Source organism: Podarcis raffonei, chromosome 12 (assembly GCF_027172205.1).
Source record: "Podarcis raffonei isolate rPodRaf1 chromosome 12, rPodRaf1.pri, whole genome shotgun sequence".
NCBI lineage: Eukaryota > Metazoa > Chordata > Lepidosauria > Squamata > Lacertidae > Podarcis > Podarcis raffonei.
This window is the reverse complement of record NC_070613.1, coordinates 13119112-13138403: the sequence shown is the minus strand read 5'-3', so window position 1 is coordinate 13138403 and position 19292 is coordinate 13119112. Positions and strand designations below refer to the sequence as shown.

The 19292-nt window shown below is 40.9% G+C and overlaps 1 protein-coding gene across 2 annotated transcripts in view; it reads right to left on the bottom strand.

The window, feature by feature from the left end:
* Positions 1–16828, bottom strand: part of UBE3C (ubiquitin protein ligase E3C) — a 57631-nt gene extending 40803 nt beyond the window's left edge. For both annotated transcript variants that reach the window (XR_008333023.1, XM_053410589.1), the window contains exons 1-10: positions 16285–16828; positions 11421–11474; positions 8740–8814; positions 7429–7575; positions 5460–5575; positions 5026–5183; positions 4065–4218; positions 3483–3703; positions 2683–2837; positions 523–710 (exon numbers count right to left, since the gene is read on the bottom strand). Coding sequence is in view for 1 of the 2 variants with exons in the window: in XM_053410589.1 (XP_053266564.1) it covers positions 523–710; positions 2683–2837; positions 3483–3703; positions 4065–4218; positions 5026–5183; positions 5460–5575; positions 7429–7575; positions 8740–8814; positions 11421–11474; positions 16285–16350 (1334 nt within the window). In the remaining variant the exon portion in view is untranslated. The remainder of the gene's footprint in view (positions 1–522; positions 711–2682; positions 2838–3482; positions 3704–4064; positions 4219–5025; positions 5184–5459; positions 5576–7428; positions 7576–8739; positions 8815–11420; positions 11475–16284) is intronic.
* Positions 16829–19292: the final 2464 nt, after the last annotated feature.

Below are 19292 nucleotides of genomic sequence, written 5' to 3'. Positions count from 1 at the left end.
AATAGCTTACACTTAAGCTGCAGAAAGAGGTGGAAACGCAAGAACATAAACAGGACCATCTAGTTCAGCATCCTGTTCTCACAATGGTCTACTAGATACCCCTGGTAGGTTACATGGGAAACCCACAATAGTTAAGATCTAAATTAGTTTAAGATGGAAAGCTCTTTGCTTCCTGGTTCCCAAACATCTAGAGATCCCTACCACAGCCTTGTTTTCAAGGTTCTCTCAGCAAGTGCATAGTCAATGAAATAAAATGATCTGTTTCTATATCAAAGCAACCAAGGATCTCAGTTTTACCAAAAAGTGCCAAAATCAAAGAGAACTGCCCTATATTCTGTTGTCCTTAGTACATTTCTAGGACTTCTGGACAGTAAGTTTCCAAATAATTCCAACGCATACTGCTTATGAAGTAGAGTTAACATAGGACCAATGTTTCAGGCACACAGGAAAGAATGCCAGAATTGCCCCTAAATTTGTAGATTTATGTCTGCAAATGCACTTTTCTTTTCTTTTTAGACTTACCTGACTTTTGGCACCATCATTCGGTGCTGTACCATCAGTGTGTGGCAGATGGAAGCCATCAGAGTAAAAACTTCTTCACTAGCTGAATCTCTCCAAACCATGTTTAGCAGAGTGTTTGTCTGCTGCTTTGTATCCAGTTTTGAAAGACACTCTTCAGTTATATATTGGACTGATATTCTTCCATCTCCCTGCAAAAGGAAAATTTTTTTTTTAACATATCAAAGAATCTGTGCTTTTTAAATAATGATGTATACAGTGGTACCTCGGGTTAAGTACTTAATTCGTTCCGGAGGTCCGTTCTTAACCTGAAACTGTTCTTAACCTGAAGCACCACTTTAGCTAATGGGGCCTCCTGCTGCTGCCGCGCTGCCGGAGCACAATTTCTGTTCTCATCCTGAAGCAAAGTTCTTAACCTGAAGCACTATTTCTGGGTTAGCGTAGTCTGTAACCTGAAGCGTATGTAACCTGAAGTGTATGTAACCCAAGGTACCACTGTATTAACCTCTTTTGGGTGGGAGGAGCTAACAAGTCTCAAAGCACTTATTGCAATTTTCAGCAAAAGCAGGATATCAGTTCTACTTTCTAAATGGATTTAGAAATGCAAAGATACGCTTCTGAATCCCACAGTACATGGAAGAGGCTGGTACTATATTAGTCCTTCTGTTCAAGGCAAGCCACACCACCTTAAAGGCAGGTGGAGGGAGAGAACTCAGTCACAGATCAGCACCAGCCATGCAGTATGCCTGAGCAGTTTAATCACAATGGGGGTGGGGATTTAGTCTCTTTTCTCTGAAGGGCTGTTCCACTGTTCTATCTGGGTTCCTTGTCTACTACCCTAGTACTAGATGAATAATAAAGAAGGCTGCCATGAAGAAAAGCCCTGCAATACGTGTATAATCAGTTTGAAGATTACAACGTAGTACAGCAATGGCCTGCCGCTCCAGTATGTTGGATCTTTGCACACACCTGGATGAGTAAAGAAAGCATCACTCTATGGACAACCTGAAGCAGCGCTGGGAATATTTTTCAGCCCAAGGGCTACATTCCTTCACGCAGGAAGGCAGGCACACACGCAACATCCCATTCACATAATTCAATTCATCCACACACCCACACCCATTCACACACACTGCAAAATCTAGTGTGCTTCCAACAAAGAGGCCATGAGCCAGAGGACCCCTGACCTAAAAGAGTAAAATATTGAACTTTCCACACCGTATTGCGGCTCTTGTTCTACAAAGTTTCACCTAATGTTTTGGTTAACCACTGAAAGCTAATTTCCAAGTATTCAAATTCTTCAGAAATGTGGTTTCAAGTCTTGGTTAACTTATGCCAGATCTTCACTTTTTAGTTATTTCACTTTGTGTCCTTGGCTTTATTAACAAATTATATTCAAGCAAGATACTCAATAAAGATAGTGTTTAAAGACCAGAGTTATTTTTTCATTTGTGCATTTTCAAGGTCAGTTTTCCAAAAGCATATAAGAAACATAACAATGACTTAATTCTCAAATCCGAACATCTATTTAAAAAAAACCTAAATAGTAACGACTAGTTCAAAGCCTGTTGTAAAAATGGAGTGTCTACTAGCATGTGTCCAAGTGCAATGTGTGATGCCTAATACCAGCAACTTTAATATTTTTTACTACCTGAAATTGACAAATCAGGCTTCTATTTATAAATGCATACAAAGAGCAGTGAGGCTTTTATACACCACCTCCCTGATCTCTCTGAACAGTCATTAAATTCTATGCCCCCATTAGAATTCCATTCTCTTCCACAATAAATCACAGTACATTATGCAGCCACCTGTGTAATGTGCTATTTGACTGCAATTGACATGCCTAGCCATGAAAAAGCCACTGTAAGCAGTCTGCAACAAAACACCTGGAAATGAGGTAGGTTGGGAGAGGCACTGCACACAATATTCAAAGTTAAACACACACAAAATGTTAAACATTTGTGCTTCCCCACACAGAAAATACAAGGGAAACTGCAAACCGTCCACATGTAAATAAATCCAAGCCAAATATAAGTTAACTACTGCCAACATATTTTGCTGCAAAAGCCAAAGAAGAATGGAGTACTACAGAAGAGGAAGCCTAGTCCAAGCTTGAATGTTACCACTGTGCAATTTCTTCTGACAACATTTAATACCTACAGGCATGGAAGTCGTCTTGCTAATTCCTTCATCTTCATCTTCAGAGTCACTGGTTGAATCTTGGCAGTCTGCACCTGATGCAGACACCGGTAACTGAGAAAGAAACGTCTGAAGTACTCGCAGGTACACAAGCAGCCCTTCTTCTGAAAGAGATCCTATATTGAGGAAAAGATTAAATACAGAATAAAGAACACAGAAATACTGAGCAGGGATCACTTATGACTCTTTGTAAGAAACTGAACACACCCGCTGCTGATACTGTGCGTATTTTAGGGATAAGTAAAATATATACGGTTCATAGGACACATGGTGCGCAGATTTTTCAAATCTTGAGAGTCTGGGCTTTCTTAAGTTTTTAAGACCTCACTGATGTCAATATTTAAACTTGAGAACCTAAAAACAATGATTAAATTATGCATTGGGTTTCTGAGATCAGTAAAGAACCAAAACCACGTATTTATTCTATTGCGAATATCACAATCACCGTGCATTTTTATAACAGTATGAAGTCAACCTGCTAAATTTTCACTGGGATGTTCAAGGTTGAAAGTAGGAATGTGACCAAAGACCAGTCATTTAACTCTCAGTTTAACATACCTCACAAAGGTCTTAAGGTGAACAATGCAGTGAATCGCAATGTAATCTGCCTTAAGGCCTTTGGAGGAAAGATAGGCTGTCGTAGAAGAGGCATAATAGTTGTAATAATAATAATGTTTGCAACTGTAAAGCACCTAGCCAGCTACTGCAGGGACAGCATATAACAAATGGATACTTTAACTGATTAAATATGCTTTACATACCTAAATAGGTTTCCCCAACAGTTAGAACAACGTAGAAAAGCCAAGGAGCTCTCTCACTTTTCCTCAAACGCCTGCTTTCTGTTAACAATAGTGCATTCAAAAAGAGTTCATAAGGAAAACAGGTCTTCACATCTGCAAGCGCTGGAATGATGAAATGAAATATCTGATCTGTAAAAGGTGCTGCCAGGAATTCTTCTGTAAAAGCAGCAAAATTCTGTTGCCTGCAGAAGGTAAAGAAAGGATTCTCTTTATGGGAAATGTGAACATACCTTTCCACCGCTACATTGACAATACAATAAAATATTCAAGTTTGGAAATATATTTTACCCATTGGGATTTTTTTCTTTGTAATTGTCAAGGTGCATTTTATCAATTCTGTTTCTACCCTCTTGCTACTCTATTTATTTTTGCTAAACAAGTCTGCAGAACAGTAATAAGAGGCTGTTTCAAGACTAAAAAGAGATGATCTAGTCATTCCACAAAGCTTTACATATTTGTTCCATTAGTACCTATTAGTGCTTTGCCATGGTAAAGGGGGAAAATTAAACTAATACATACCAATGCACAACTAAATGTGCTTACCTGGCATTTTCTGGACAGGAGCTATAATTAAAGTGCAATGGTTTCAGAACATTCTCTAACAATATTTTTGCAATAGGAACTCGAGACACATCAGAATACTCAATACTTGACGGAAGCTTGTTATTTATTAGCAGATAAAGAGACCTGTAGTATCCTGAAAGAAAAAGAATTCAAGCATTTGTACCCATTTTAAGGTATACATTTATTTATAAACAATAAAATTATTTTACAACTGACTAAGATATATTTCAGAGGCAGAGGTATGTCAAAGGTTGCACAAACACAACCAAGAGTCTTGTAGGATGCCAAGTACCAGCTTTTATGGGCCAAAGACCACATTGTGAGATGTGCTTTAATATAGTAACTATAATTTTAGCAGCATAGCTGATAAACTAGAAAAAAAACTGGCAACTGATCTCATCTAGCTAATCAAATCCAAAAATTAGTTTTATTTACATCTAGGAAATAGTGCCAATTCAAAGCAGTGGCTCTTCAAAACACCAGCTAAATCTGCTGTTTCATAGTATTATGGAATTTGAGCCTAGTAGTCCATGGTTTTACAATTACAAAAAAGAATGTTAAACGGACTCTGCATTAAACACTTACATGCCATTCTTAAGGATGAATGTTCTCAATGCAGCTAACAATAAGGCAATATGAACATTAAAGCTATCACAAGTTAAAATAACAAGAGTAAAAAATAACACGCACATTAAAAAAAACCCTGAATAAAGCATCAGGAAACATTTGAAAAAATATACAACCATCTGCAAGGCATTAACACTTACAATATTTCAATAAGAAACAGCATTTTCGAAGGCATAAGATTATGTTTCATTTCAGTATTACTGCAATATTCACAATTGTTGGGTATTATTGTAAATGTAGCTCATTCACAAAGCTGGCAGCTGTTACATATTCAAAGTTCAATAAAATTTTGAAAAGCAATCATTACACGAACCTTTTTGAATCACGTAGTGCAAGATTTGTTCAATTATTGATGCTACATAGTTAGCATCTTGTAAAACAGGCAAATAGGTATTCTCAGATGAAAATACTTCAAGCATCCTCATAGGAAGTGCAACATTCAGACTGTCATCATTGCAGTTTTGCAGCAATCTATGACAAAAATAAAACTTGTCACTCAAATGGTATAGCTTCTCCCTTCTAGTGAAAAAGGAATACAGTTCTAACTTGCAAACAATGAAGAAAGATTTCAGACCTCAGAGTTCAAAAGAAAACGTAAAGTGCTCTTGTCCATAGAGCCAACTGGGCTAAAGACCTCAGGATGGCCTTTTAACATATTTAATATAGATTTGTAGCCTTAAGTGAGCTAATTCAGTTAAGGAACATGGTTAAGTCCACAGTGAGCTGATTAAGTTTATTCATTTTTACCTGCAACATAAGCCCAACAGCCTTTTTATCTGGAACAGGCATGTAAGTTTCTCAGGGCCATCAAGCTGCTTCACAAACTGAGAATTCTGTTTAATCAAGTTCTGACATATCCATATCTGGAGATGGGGGGAAAGACATCCGCAGATACAAGTGTTAAAATGCTCTAAAAAGTAACACTGGTGCTTTTTGTGACTGTTCATGTACATGAAGCATGCACGAGCATCTAAGGCAGGAATGGCGACCTGTGGCCTCCAGATGTTTTCAGATTATATCTCTCTTCATACCCGACCTTGGCCATGCTGGATATGACTGATGGAAGCTAAAGTTCAACAATATCTGGAGGGCAACGGGTTCTAATCTCAAATGCCGAGAGGGCCTTCGCCATGATGTGCCCCACCCCTGGCCTTAACTATGGAACACTCTCCCTAGAAACATATGACCAACATAATGTCTGCTTGGTGCCAAGCTGAGACTTTTTTCCTCTCCCAGACCTTTATTTCTAATTCTTAATTAGCATCATGTAAGACTGTTAATCCCCACCTGCCCCTAAGCGGAATACCCCAAAACAGGATTTTTTTAAAAAAAATCAACACGACCAAAGCATCTAGGATTGGGGGGTAGTGTTGTGGTTGGTCACATGTCATCAAAGTATGCCAAGAAGAGGCAAGAAATGGTAAACAAAGGTTCCAATTTTGGGCAAGTTGTTCGCTATCTTTACATGACACATTAGTTTGTCATAACGAGGTGGTCCCAAATCTGTCTGCACCAAGCTTGAATAACAGACCAGGTTATTTTCTCCTGTTTTATGCCTAAGAAAAACAAATCTGTGTTCAGAAATAAGGGATAATTGAGGGGCAAACAAGATGTACAACATGATAGCTGAACATCTTTTTCTTTTTGGTAAAGGCAGCCACTAGGACACCCTATGTGGATAGGTTTCTTGAGGATGAAGAGGCTAACTCTCCCTAAACACACACACACACACACACACACACACACACACACACAAATTATGCTCTGGCCCTAAATTAAATCCCCCTTCCCAAGCTACTGATAGCCATGGAGGGTAAAAAACAAAGGTACCAAATGATCTTTACCATCTATGGCTAATAGCTGCTTCAGTGGAGTAGGGGAGTGTGTGTAGAGGGACAATCCAGGAACTAGCACAAGCAAACGGATTAGCAACCATACACATCCAGTGCCCTGCAACTGCTTTTAAGAGAAGGAAAGTGATGTGGCCTCACCACACTGACCCCCACCCCCAAAGATTCCACACTTCAGCTTTATTACATTTAAACACCAACATGTATCAAGGGAAGAAACTAATTTCTGGGTGTTGCATATACATTTTATTTTGTTGTTACCTCATGAGAATTGCAGAAAGGTTTTAATATGAAAGAGCCACTCTTGAGAGAAACTTATGAGTCTCAGGTACATTCCTAAGTCTTGTCCGTCTGTCCATCCCTCCCATGCATACTCAGCCAAATGAGCCTGTGCCATCTTCCATTAACTATAAACTGCTACATAATTTTATGAAATAAATAAAGCCCTTAAGGTTAGATAGCACTGACTTTATGAAAGCATCTGCATGTTTATTAGGATGTAATGTTCTCCAAAACTTTGGATGGATCCACACACTTCAGCATGAAAACTGAAAGCATGTTTTCCCACAGATAAGGAAGTGGGGGTTTTTTTGGGTGGCACCATCCTCTTGTAGCAGATGGTATACTGGCCTTAGTGAAACCCTGACCTTGTGGGAGGGAAGAAGGAGTCCTTTCTTGGGGTTGCTATCAGAAGAGGAGGAAGAATGGGAAAGCCACCCCCTCTCTGCAAGGACAAGTAACTTTCTGAATGTCCAGATACAACCTCACTGTCTTTTGAACAGATCATTTAGTACTGACAACCAATAAATTAAAAATAATTACTAAAAACACACAAGAAACTGGAATCACTCTCATTGAGTACTTACCAAACGTTTAGAATCCTCATTATGCCTATAGAAAAACAGAAGTTGGCGAACTAAGAGAGTCAGATTTGCTCCATTGGCAGTGGAGAAACTTCCTCCAGATTGCGCTAGATTAGCACAGTAATCAAATTCGCTCCTCTGAATGGAATACTTAAATTGAAGAATAAAATTTAAGTTAATGTACTGTATTGTCAACATTATGAAACACAGGCAAGATTTCAATATACTCATTTGAAGCTGCAGCTTTCCCCAATGAACAATTTTATGCATATAATTTCTTCAGCATTGATTTTTGTTTATAACCCGAGGTACATTGTTGGAACAATCACTTGCTCAAGGCCAAGTGTGGAGGTTAAATTGGCTTGCACATAAAGGTGCAAAAATGCAAAGTGATGTCATAGCATTTTCAGAAATTTTAAAAGCATAATCAATCAGTACAATACAAGTATTGTCATTTGTACACATCAACTCCCTCAAATCCTATGGAAACAGAACTGCCTATGTACAGAGCAGAATTAAGAACTCATTTTGAAAGCAGAATGAACCAAGAATAAAATTAATGTGAAGTAATTACTTTTGTGTGAATTCATCTTCTACTGCATTATTCATCTAATTGAGACTAACAATAAACAAGTTTCCCAACAGACATTACGACTATACATATGAATAAATGTTCCAGATTATAACTATTATACATATTTTCATAATCTTATTGCACTTTTAGACATGCAAGGATTGAAAGGGCTATGTGTAGAGTTTGCTCCTGCCCACTGGCCTGTTTCCAGAAGTCAGGCTGCAGAGCTTCCTATGTAGCACAAGGAGCTGCAGTCAAATGAAGGTATTTGGCAAACCTCTGGGCATAAACAGATGTTCCTGGGAGAAAGCACAGGGTTCTTTAAAGCTATACAATAGATATTTTATATTTCTGGTTATAGTTCATTTTTACTGTGCTCTTATTCATCACAAGTTCTTCTAAATGGAGTTCCAAACTAAATTTGAGACTATGGTTTCCCCATAGGCTGCAGCCAATAATCCCAGTCCAGGGAATCACTGAACAGGAGTCATACTACAGGGAGAGTATGACTAACATACAGTACAAGCTTGTCCACATGGCTATTACATTGTGGATTTGAGGAAGTAGTATCAGAGGGTTTCCTACAGCAGATCAGCATACATTGTTTCTGCACATGCTGATAGTAGTGACTAGAAGGCAGGCTGAAATAGTGACAGTGTCAACTCGTTAGCTATATCTTTCTGTGGTCACTGTGTAACTCAGAAGCACATAAGAAAAGTCAATCATAAAAAAATGCCTACTTGGTGTTTTCTGTCCCTGTACCCACGAACAAAGGACTGGATGATTATTGCATTTTTCAGCCTTCTCCTTTCTTCCTAAGGAGACAAGACAAAGGTCAAAATAAAATTTGCTGCATTGTAGTTAATAGAACAAAGCACTGACAAGAAAAACACCTGTGCTGTCACTGAATAACCTCACACAAAAAACTCTCTCTTCAATAGTATCAGAGGAACACGAGCAGTGGAGTTTGTGGTAGAGAAGGTCTGGGTTCTCCACCTAACGGGCTTACGCTGCCCGACACCAAGCCATAGCCAAACAAGACAGACTGAAAGGAACACAAATATCTTGCTGCCCATTAGGAACATTGTGCTTTTCCATTGATATGCTTTTCTGCTCTCTTTATTATATGCATATCCAACAAATTTACCATATAATGTATTTCCTGTCGAATCTGTCAAATTTAAAACAAAGTTTATTTTAATTTTTTTTTGAAAAACTAAGTTCCTAGCCTTTATGCTGAAGACTCAAGCCAAATGCCATTTGGGCAGGTCGTCCATTGTTTAGAGACCAGAGCATCACCACCCTACAAAGGTCCTTGCTTTTCCCACCAGCTAATAAAAAACTAAACCTCGCACCTCATATCCAATATCTATGTACAACTGTGCCCCAGCATTCCTTATGTACCCCATGGCTGTCAAAACAGAAAATGTTGACCCGAAGCTACTAAAATATCTGTTTAATAGATGTTGGTGGACTGAGAATACGGCATTACAAGTTAAATGGGGGGGGATAGATTACTTGAGGTGGAATTCAGATTTTTATACACTACTGTGGCAGCACCGATAAATGAAGGAATGATAGAACAGAAATAAGAAATTGAATGAATAAAGATTTGTCAAGAAGTGAGCCAAGGATATTCAAATGACAGACCCTGGAAATGGGCAGCCTGCTGATCAACTTGTACTGAGGTTTTTTAACAGAAACAAAACAGGAAAATTCATCAGCAATCTCAACAGCAGCAGCAACAACTGATCTTCCACAGCACACAGCTGAATTACAACACAAGACAGTTATATTCTCCTCATTAGGCATAGGTTTCATCCAAGAATGCATAATTGTCAATTAGTGACCCATAGTTGCAAATGTTTGAAGCCTGAGGTCACTGCAGCAATTTCACTACTCATTTTTTAAAGCTGTGTCTGATTTTATTCTCAATAGACTGAGTCATGTTTTCTTCCCGATATATGCTACATCTTCAAAAGTACATTAGCGTAACAAAATATATTCTTGTAAATACAGGGTGCCTTGTTTCTTATGCACATTTTCTGCACCGGAGCCTTACAAATAATGAAACGGGCAAATTGTCTGCTCATTGGAGCTGACAAAATAATTCCCATGGTTGTAGTTAATCAACTTTATAATGATGGTTGGGATGTACAGTCTCAAACATAGGCAGTGTTTCACATGACTGCCTATGACACTGGAGTCCAGTTCACACAACGCACAGAAACACGGCTTAGTAATATGCAGCCAAGAAGGAAGAAGCTGCAGTGAGCCTCAGGCTGAGGCACCCCCTTTTTCCTCCCCATCCTGCTTGACTTCATCAATTTTCAACTCCACTCTCCTTTAAAGGCAGGCTTGGTGCATCATACAGATAAAGAAAAGTGGTTTGTTAACAAACTCTACACAGACTGTCAGGAACCACTGCTTGAAGTTTGCTTGTTTTGAAAGTGAGAAGAACTGGCTGGTTCAGGTGACACAACAAGCCTAGATGTACGGGAAGCAGGAAAACAAATTGTTGGAGTCCAAGAGGGGAGGATGAAAGCTAGAGGCAGCTCGTTCCTGCCTATGCATATGTCAGTAAACCATGGTTAATCAGGAAATATTATCATACAAATCCCTAAGAAGAATGGCATAGTAAACACTGCTCTAGTCTGCCAAACAAGTGTGTGAATCAGCCCTACAACTAGTTTTTCTGCTAGTGAGTCAGGATCATGTTAGCAATTCTAAGGTACCATGCTTGCATACATTATCCCAGCAAAATTTAAATGTGGTGCAAAACAATGTAAGGGCGGGGCCCTACTATTTAGCATTCAAAAATTCTGCAACTACAAAATGAGGAAAACAAGGAGGTTTAAAAAAGCCAATACCCAAGCTATTTTATTTATTTAGGATTTTTATATACCATCCTTTGCCAGTAGGCCCCATGGAGGGTTACACTTATAAAAAAAGACAAAACAGTAAAATAAAATACTAATTTAATCTAAATCAGTTCCTAACTCCAACACAGAGAAAGGATGAAAGACAGCATAAACTGCTCATCAATGCTTTAAAAAAAGAGGTATCTATGAAGCAAATTGACTAACCATTCTTCACCCCACCCCTCCTTCAAGATCCTGTCAAGAGAGGGGTGTCTTGATCCGCGCTGCCTAAGAGTAAAAGAACAAGGCAGACAAATCTCACTGTGGAAGGAATTCCACCGTTCTGGAGCCACCACTAAACAGCACACACAATCCTATGTACCTAGCACTGCACAGGAAGCCCTAGGAGGGCACTGTCCATGGATCCCACTGAACGGCAGCAAGTATTCTCTCAGATACTTGGGGTCCAGCTGTTCAGTGCTTTAAATACAAACATAAGCATTTTCATCATACAATATTTCAACTGGAAGCTATTTTAAAAGGCTTTACTTGTATCATACCTCTCGTTTCCGCCTCTCTTCCTGCGTGCGATGCAAAAGAGATGCTTTTTCCTCCTGGAAAAGACGAGAAATTAGATTCTGTTTCTACCTAAACAAATGCATTTAAAGTTTTGCATAAAGATAAACATCATCTTTCCAAAATATTTTGCGGAAAAGTAACATGCATCTTCCTCCTTTATGTGCTTAGATACAACACAATCAATGACACACAACAAATCAGCCTAAAGTCATTCTACCTAACGGCCTCCATCACAAATGTGAGCATGATTATTTCTTTATTTTGTTTAAACTAGACTACAGTAATTAATGCAATTTAAAACTGCAGTTGATTCAACTGGCACAACCAGTTAACAGTAATGAATGAACGAACATCCATTACAATTTCTGATTTTCCCAACAAAGTCTCAAAAAAAGTTTTCAGCCACACACTGTTCATTCAATTAAACTGCATAAATATAAATATAAATATAAATATCTAAATAAATACTGATCTTCTCCAAACAATACCCACCCACAGCCCAATGTCAGAGAAGGTGCTAAAAGGAAAGTGCATATGAAAGTATTTCATGCAATTGAGCACCATGATAGAATGTATTTAGGGAACAATAATGTAATTAAGGAATTAAGTCAAAGCAATTTTAAAAGGAAAGTTACAGTAGAAAAACTGTTTAACAATATTGCCTTATTTGGTTTTATAATTTGATAAAGAAATATCAGAAAAGTGGTGAAGCCTACACACTTAAGATATTTCTCTATTGCTCACACAAAGCAGAACTAAACATTTGCAATAGCAAATAAGCCTAATTATCAGTATTTTTAAAAGTGAAAATAACATGCCTAACAATAACCAATCAAAAAGGCTAATAAACAACACAGATTTACATCCTCATTACTAATGCTGAGTCAACCCAATAGATTTCAATCATCAGATGAAGAGCCAAACTCAAGATCTCCCTATACAGTGGTACCTTGGTTCTCGAACTTTATCCGTTCCGGGAGTCCGTTCGACTCCCGAAACCGTTCGCAAACCAAGGCATGGCTTCCGATTGGCTGCAGGAGCTTCCTGCACTCAAGTGGAAGCTGCGTCGAACGTTGGGCTTCCGAAAAACATTCACAAACCAGAACACCTACTTCCGGGTTTGTGGCGTTCAGGAGTCGATTTGTTTGACAACTAAGCCGTTCGGGAACCAAGGTGCCACTGTATAGCCGAGTTATCAGACATGCAACTTACCAATGTGTGTTATTTATTAAATTTATATGCCACTTTTCTGCTTAGGAACCTGAGGTGGTTCACAATTTTAAAAATATTTTAGAACAAATACATTAAATAAAACGTAAAGTGACTTTCTCAGGCCAAACTGGAGCTGAGGATAAAAGCCTGGGCTCCTTTGCTTCTCCCTTCACCCCATTCACACACAGCTCTAGAGAAGAAGTCAATGCCAAGGTGTTTCAAATGGACAAAACCATTAAAGCAACGGAAGCTGCCTCTAAGTAGTATGTAAGCAATAGACCCAGCACTAAAGCATCCATCACATTCCTAAATCCTTGGGGGAAACCCTTATCTCAAATGCATTTCTTTGAAGGTATATTCTGCTGATTTCAACAGAATTATCTGTCAAGCACATATTCCAGGATGACTGTGTGGATAACCTGCTGAATCAGAACAAAGGTTCATCTAGCCCAGTACCTTATTTACACCATACCAGATGCTTCCGGGAACACCACGAGCAGGGCATGAAGGCAACAGCCCTCTCATACAGTCTCCTTCCAGCAACTGTTATTCAGCAGCATACCATTTCTGAACATGGAACTTCCATTTAGCTGCCATCGCTAATAGTCATTGATAGACCTTTTCTCCATGAATTTGTCCAATTCCATTTTAAAGCCACAGCCATCACTGCATCTTGTGACAGCAAGTTCCATAAATTATGTGTTGTGGGAAGAAGTGCTTCCTTTTTTTCTGTCCTGAATCTACTGCAGATCAATTTCAATGGGTGACCCTGTGTTCCAGTGTTATGAGTGCAGGGGGGGAGTGGGGGGGAAGGTCTATCCATTTTCTGCATCATTTTATAAAGCTCTACCATGGCCCACTTTAGCTGTCCCCACCACCATTACCTGGATCGAGGGGGTCACAGCAGAGGTGAGGGAATGGGCCTCATGTTTACATGGCAATTCTTACAGAAAGCTTCCACTGAATAAACCAATTTATGGGAGGCAGTCTGTGGGGATGGGAGTGGGATCAAATTTACAGGGGATGGGGAAAACTGAAAGAGACACGATAATAAAGGAAGGGAAAGTGTGCTACAAGTTCACCAATGAGCCTCTCAAGTGATTTAGGTAATAATCCAAGAGGAAGACACCAAGGGAGGAAGGCAAAGAAATCAGGGCTTGCTCCAGTAAGACTGTTTCCCCACCCTGGCCAACTTTACATTCTGTTTCATTTGTTTTAGTACTTTAAAACTGTAAACCACATTGGGTACCTTGGGGGGAAAGCGGTATATAAGTGTAATAATAACGCTGTATCCCTATAAATTTTCAGCTTAAATGCAAACAAAGGCAAGTGTTTCAGCCTCCGCAAGAGCTCAGTTTTCCCCAGTACTCCATGCGAAATCCAAAGTCACATTCTTTCTCCTGGCAGATCTAATCTTAAGGACAATAAACTGACTGGTTTCTTCTACTGTCAGCACACTTTGGTCCAGTGTAACACTAGAGTGTGCTTATTCCTGTTTCCTGTCTACCAAAACCTTCCTGCAATAGTGCTTCACCAGAGGGAGAAGAGGTGTCTTCACTGGATAAATTAAGGCAGAAATATTTCAGCACCACAGCAGAACAGGGTTTTTATTTTTTCCTGCAATTATTTTACATATTACCAAACTATTGGGTCAGTGTAGAAATAAGGGCTGCAGATCAGCTATCCCTGATCTAAGTCTTAATAAATCACACTCAATATTATTACACAAACAGCCTAAACCTTAGTTGTTGTTTAAAATTCAACAGAGGTTTAAAAATCATAGCGAGAATATATTATTCCTGCCCAACTTTTGAGCAAAGCAGCACAATCTTTAAGTGGTACTATTAGCGTTCATAATTGGATGACAAAAGATGTAAAGCACCTAAGACACATTCCTGAAGAATAGGACATACCCTGCCAATTGCCATCTTTGCATATCAAGACTTATTCTTTCTTCAGTGCAGAAAACAGTATCGCACATGTGATTTAATGAACGTAAATGGCTTCTAGCCATCAGAAATGTGTCAGTAGATAGTTCCTCAATAATTCAGATGAATAGCTACATATACCTAATATACTTCTGATGTGCATCTGATTCATGAAAATATGGCCTAGGTAACACCGCACAGAAAAGGGTGTGCTGTGATATTTCTTTATGGCACAATATATCATTTAAAGGCCCCATCTCATACAATTCATGAGAAGTATTTTAAATTTCAGAATTAAAAATAAAAATCAAGAATCCAAATAAAGCATATCTTCATTAATAACTGACACAATACTTTCAGTATGCAAACTGCTTCACAAGCTTCGTGAGATCTTGTATTTGGTACCTGAATAGCTTCAAACCAGACTGACCAGCTGTTGCTTTTAGGTCTGCCTCAATTCTGAATGATGGGTACATTTAAACACACAGGCCGTTATAGTTAACTAAAGCAAATGCAAAATGACTGCATTTGTGGGTAAACCTGTTCCTTTGCATAGCAATCCTATGAGATAAGCATTATTACTCCCATTGCAGACAGGAAACTTATGTTAAGAACCAATGACTTGCATAAATAGCCTCTAAACCACTAAAACACACAAGACAGTTTTGAAACCAAGCCAGGTTTCAGTTTGTGCCATCTCAATACTTAAAAAGCACACACACCCCTATTTAATCCGTTCATTTAGATTACAGATACTTATTTTAAATAAAAAACGGAAAGCTATACATAGATGTCATATTGTGCATGGACATTTTTAGTGGGCCCCTATGCGCTTTATCAGCACTCGGAGAGGCCTACGAATTAAGTAAGAGAGTGCTGATAAGAAAATGAAAAAAGAAAAGAAAAACCTAGGCCAAAGTGAAGGAATGCATTCCTTGCTGTCCTATCTACTTCAGAAACCTGGAGTGGGTTTTTCCTCAAATCGTGTATTAAAAAGGCAGTGCCGAGAATCAGTATGTTTCGCAGACTCCTGTACAGTTCAGGAGTTGCAATGTGGGAATTTAACAGCAGAACCATGCCTATTCAATTCAATCACACCCAGGTAAACAGTGTTAGGGTTACAGACTAAATTCTTAAGCTCTCCCCTCCCACAATTACGTTTCACCCAACTGGATGCCAAGGGACCTGAGAAGGAGACACTTGCAAGAGCTGATGCACCACAGGAGTTTCACAAATGGGACGGTGGCCCCCTTCCCTCCCCCCCCTTCCAATCACGCCTCTGCCTTTTTGATGGCTATTTCGCAACCAAAGCATCTCAAGTTTCTCTTTTCAAAACCCTCGGCCTTGAAGGAAACCCTCTCCGGGAAAGACCAAAGCCGGGGCGACACAAATGACTCTCCAGGCGCCTTTTCCTCCTAACAACAAAAACAAACCCAGGGCACACTGGGGCTGAGCTGCGCCCGCAGAGGCCCCCCTGGTCTTGGGGTGGGGAATAATAAAAATCATTATGATGATTCTTATAAGGAAAGGTGAGAAAACACTAGACACAAGGGGTTGCTCAGATTTAACCTTAGTCACGCCGGCTTCGCGGGGCCCCACCGGAATCTGCACGCAGGCTGGGAAACGGGGCTGGCGGAGACAAAAAACACCTAGAGACCCCGAGACGGGCAGCGCAGGCACTGTGGGTGGGGTGGGGGTCGCTTACCTTCTTACTGGCTCCTCCAAGAGACACCTTGGGCCTGGTTTTGAACTCCCCTTCGAAGCTGAACATGGTTACAGCTTATCCTCCCATCCAGAGGGGGAGAGAGAGAGCAGCCTCCGCCTCCTCAGCAGCAGCACCTTGGCGGGGCAGAAAGAGCCAGCGGGGGGTGGGGACCGGGGAAGGGGCGCCCGACCCCGAGAGGAAACCCCCAGCCTCACGCCCACTCGCCCACTCCCGGCGCAGGGCTCCTAATGCCAAGGGCTGAGGCGCCCCCTCCTCCCTCAGCCCTTTCCGCACCCCGGCCGGCCAGGAAGGGAGATTCCCCCACCCCACTTCCAAATTATCCTGTGTGGGTGTCTCTCCGTGTGCCTCCGGCTCCCCGCCCCGGCACCGGCTCAGTGAGTGGCAAGGGGTCTCGCTTGGGGCTGCCTCATTTGCAGCGGAGGTGGAGGAGGGGGGGTATAGGTGGGGGGGGCGGTGGAAATCAGCCGGTTCCTGAAAGAAGATGGCCGCCGCCGACTGCAGCTTTCCCTCAGCGCGCTCCCGCCTCTCGGGCGCGCGGGCGCGCTCGCGCCTCCTATAGGAAAAGGGAGGCGGGAGAACGAGACGGAGCGCCCGGCACTTTTTGAGGGAGGATGACAGGCGGGGGGGAAAAGCAGAGGAAGCTCAAGGCGGGGTTTTTAGAGCAGGTTCTCGTGGCGTGGGTGCAAACACAAAAACACACACATACGCAACGTGGTGCCCTCAGCTGTGATGGGGCTTGTCGCCTCTTCTGAGAAAGGAGTTTCCTTTCGCCCCGGGCTTCCTAAGGCAGTTTGCCTCCCAAAGAAAAGGGTCCTCTCTCCTTGGGGTTTCTGTCCTGTGTGGCCACTGTTTTTATGTTGCACGCAAATAAAGGTTTCATTGGGATGTGGTCTCAGGCTGCACTTTTTCTTGTATTCCCCACCCACCCACCCACACATCTACAGCATATGCTTAGAACTGCCCTGAGACCAGTAGGCATAGGGTGGTATACAAATTTAATAAATTAATTTTTTTAAAAAAGTAAAATAAACAAAACAAGGGCGCTGGTAATTGTAGCTCTGTGAAAAGTTTTCTACAGTTCTCAGGATTCTTTGGGGGAAAGCCATGTGCTTTAAATGTACTTTTTTATGTAATAAAATTGATACACCACTTGAGTGTAGGAAAAAACATCAGGACGGTGTCTACATCTGTACATCATCAGTGGGGAACCTGTGGTTTTCCAGATGTTGATGGGCTGCAACTCCCTTCAATTTCCTTCAGCAGCGCCTTTTCTCTAGAAAAATAGGTGCCAGTACTCACCATGAAGTTGTTACAGCAATGCCACACTTTTTTAATGACAATAAAATAGAGGTGTTGGTACTGCGTACCCTTGCATACCCCCTGAAAAGAAAACCACTGCCCTTCAGCCCCATCCTGAACAGCAGTCAGGAATGAAGTCCAACATCATCTGGGAAGGTCACAGTTTGCTCTACTTCCATGCGTCCCAGGCTTCCGTGACCTAGTATCCTCCAGTCTTTTTGGACTACAATTCCCAGTAGGGTCAACGAGTCGGGATGGTGGGAACTGTAGGCCACCAACACCTGGAGAATCATAGGTTCCCAGTTCTTGCTTTAGACTAAAGGCAGGTTTGCACAATAATTCACACATGGAGATATCGCATGATGCTTGAGCCTTCCACAATCTGGTTCCCTCCAGATGTTTTGAAGTCCAACAGAAATGGGAGACTTGTGACCCTTCCAATGTTGTTGGACCAGCTCCCATCAGCCCCAGCCAGAACAACTAATGGTCAGGCATGATAGGAGTAGTAGTCAAACAATCTCTAAAGGGCCACAGATTCCCCACTTCCATTGGCTCCAGAAAGCATAGTCAAAGCTTCAGGGGGGTGGACTTGTAGCCCCTGTCATTTCGAAGGCTACATCAGCTGTAGTTTAACCTACCTGACAAGGTGAGGATGGGATTAAAGGGTGTTGGAGCAGGGAAAGAGCAAATAACCATGTGTGTTGTCTGGAATTTCTTGGAGAAAAAGTGGCTATAATAAAAATAAATTATGTATTTATTATGCTTTTATCTTACCCCTTCTCCACTTTTTGTTAATCCTCACAACAACTCTGTGGGATAGTCTAGGCCAAGTAATAATGACCAGCCAAACACCATTTTGCAAATTTCATGAATAAAAATAAATTTGAACTGTGGGTGGATATCCTAGAGCGGTATGCTATACACCACACACTTTACAAGTAAAGAAGTTCATCTTTGCTGTGTGGAAGGGGGGGGGAGTATTTCACCCATGACACTGCATGACAAAACCTAACCCACAGCCATCCCATACTAGGTGTGATGGGTCAGAGCCCATAGCCACACACCCTGAGACTTTCACAAGACAAAATACCGTATTTTTCGCTCGATAACACACACCTGACCATAACACGCACATAGTTTTTAGAGGAGGAAAACAAGAAAAAAAAAATTCTGAATGAAACAGTGGATGTATCATTTTTGTGCTTCATGCTGCGGCCACAGACATGTGATTTGACGGTGAGTTTGGGGTAGCCCAATGCAAAGATCCTGAGGATCCATGTGGATCCATGCTTTGTAACCACGTTTTTGTACCATTGCAGCCCCAGGCAACAGTGGGTGCGTGATTTTTTTGGTGCAGGCTGTAGCCATGGACATGCTATGTGATCTGATGGTGAATTTGGGGTGACCCAATGCAAAGATCCTGAGGATCCATGTGGATCCATGCTTTGTAACCACGTTTTTGCACCATTGCAGCCCTGTTTTTGCATCAGATCATTGCTATGTGATCTGATGGTGAATTTGGGGTGACCCAATGCAAAGATCCTGAGGATCCATGTGGATCCGTGCTTTGTAACCATGTTTTTGCACCATTGCAGCCCTGTTTTTGCATCAGATCATTGCTATGTGATCTGATGGTGAATTTGGGGTGACTCAATGCAAAGATCCTGAGGATCCATGTGGATCCGTGA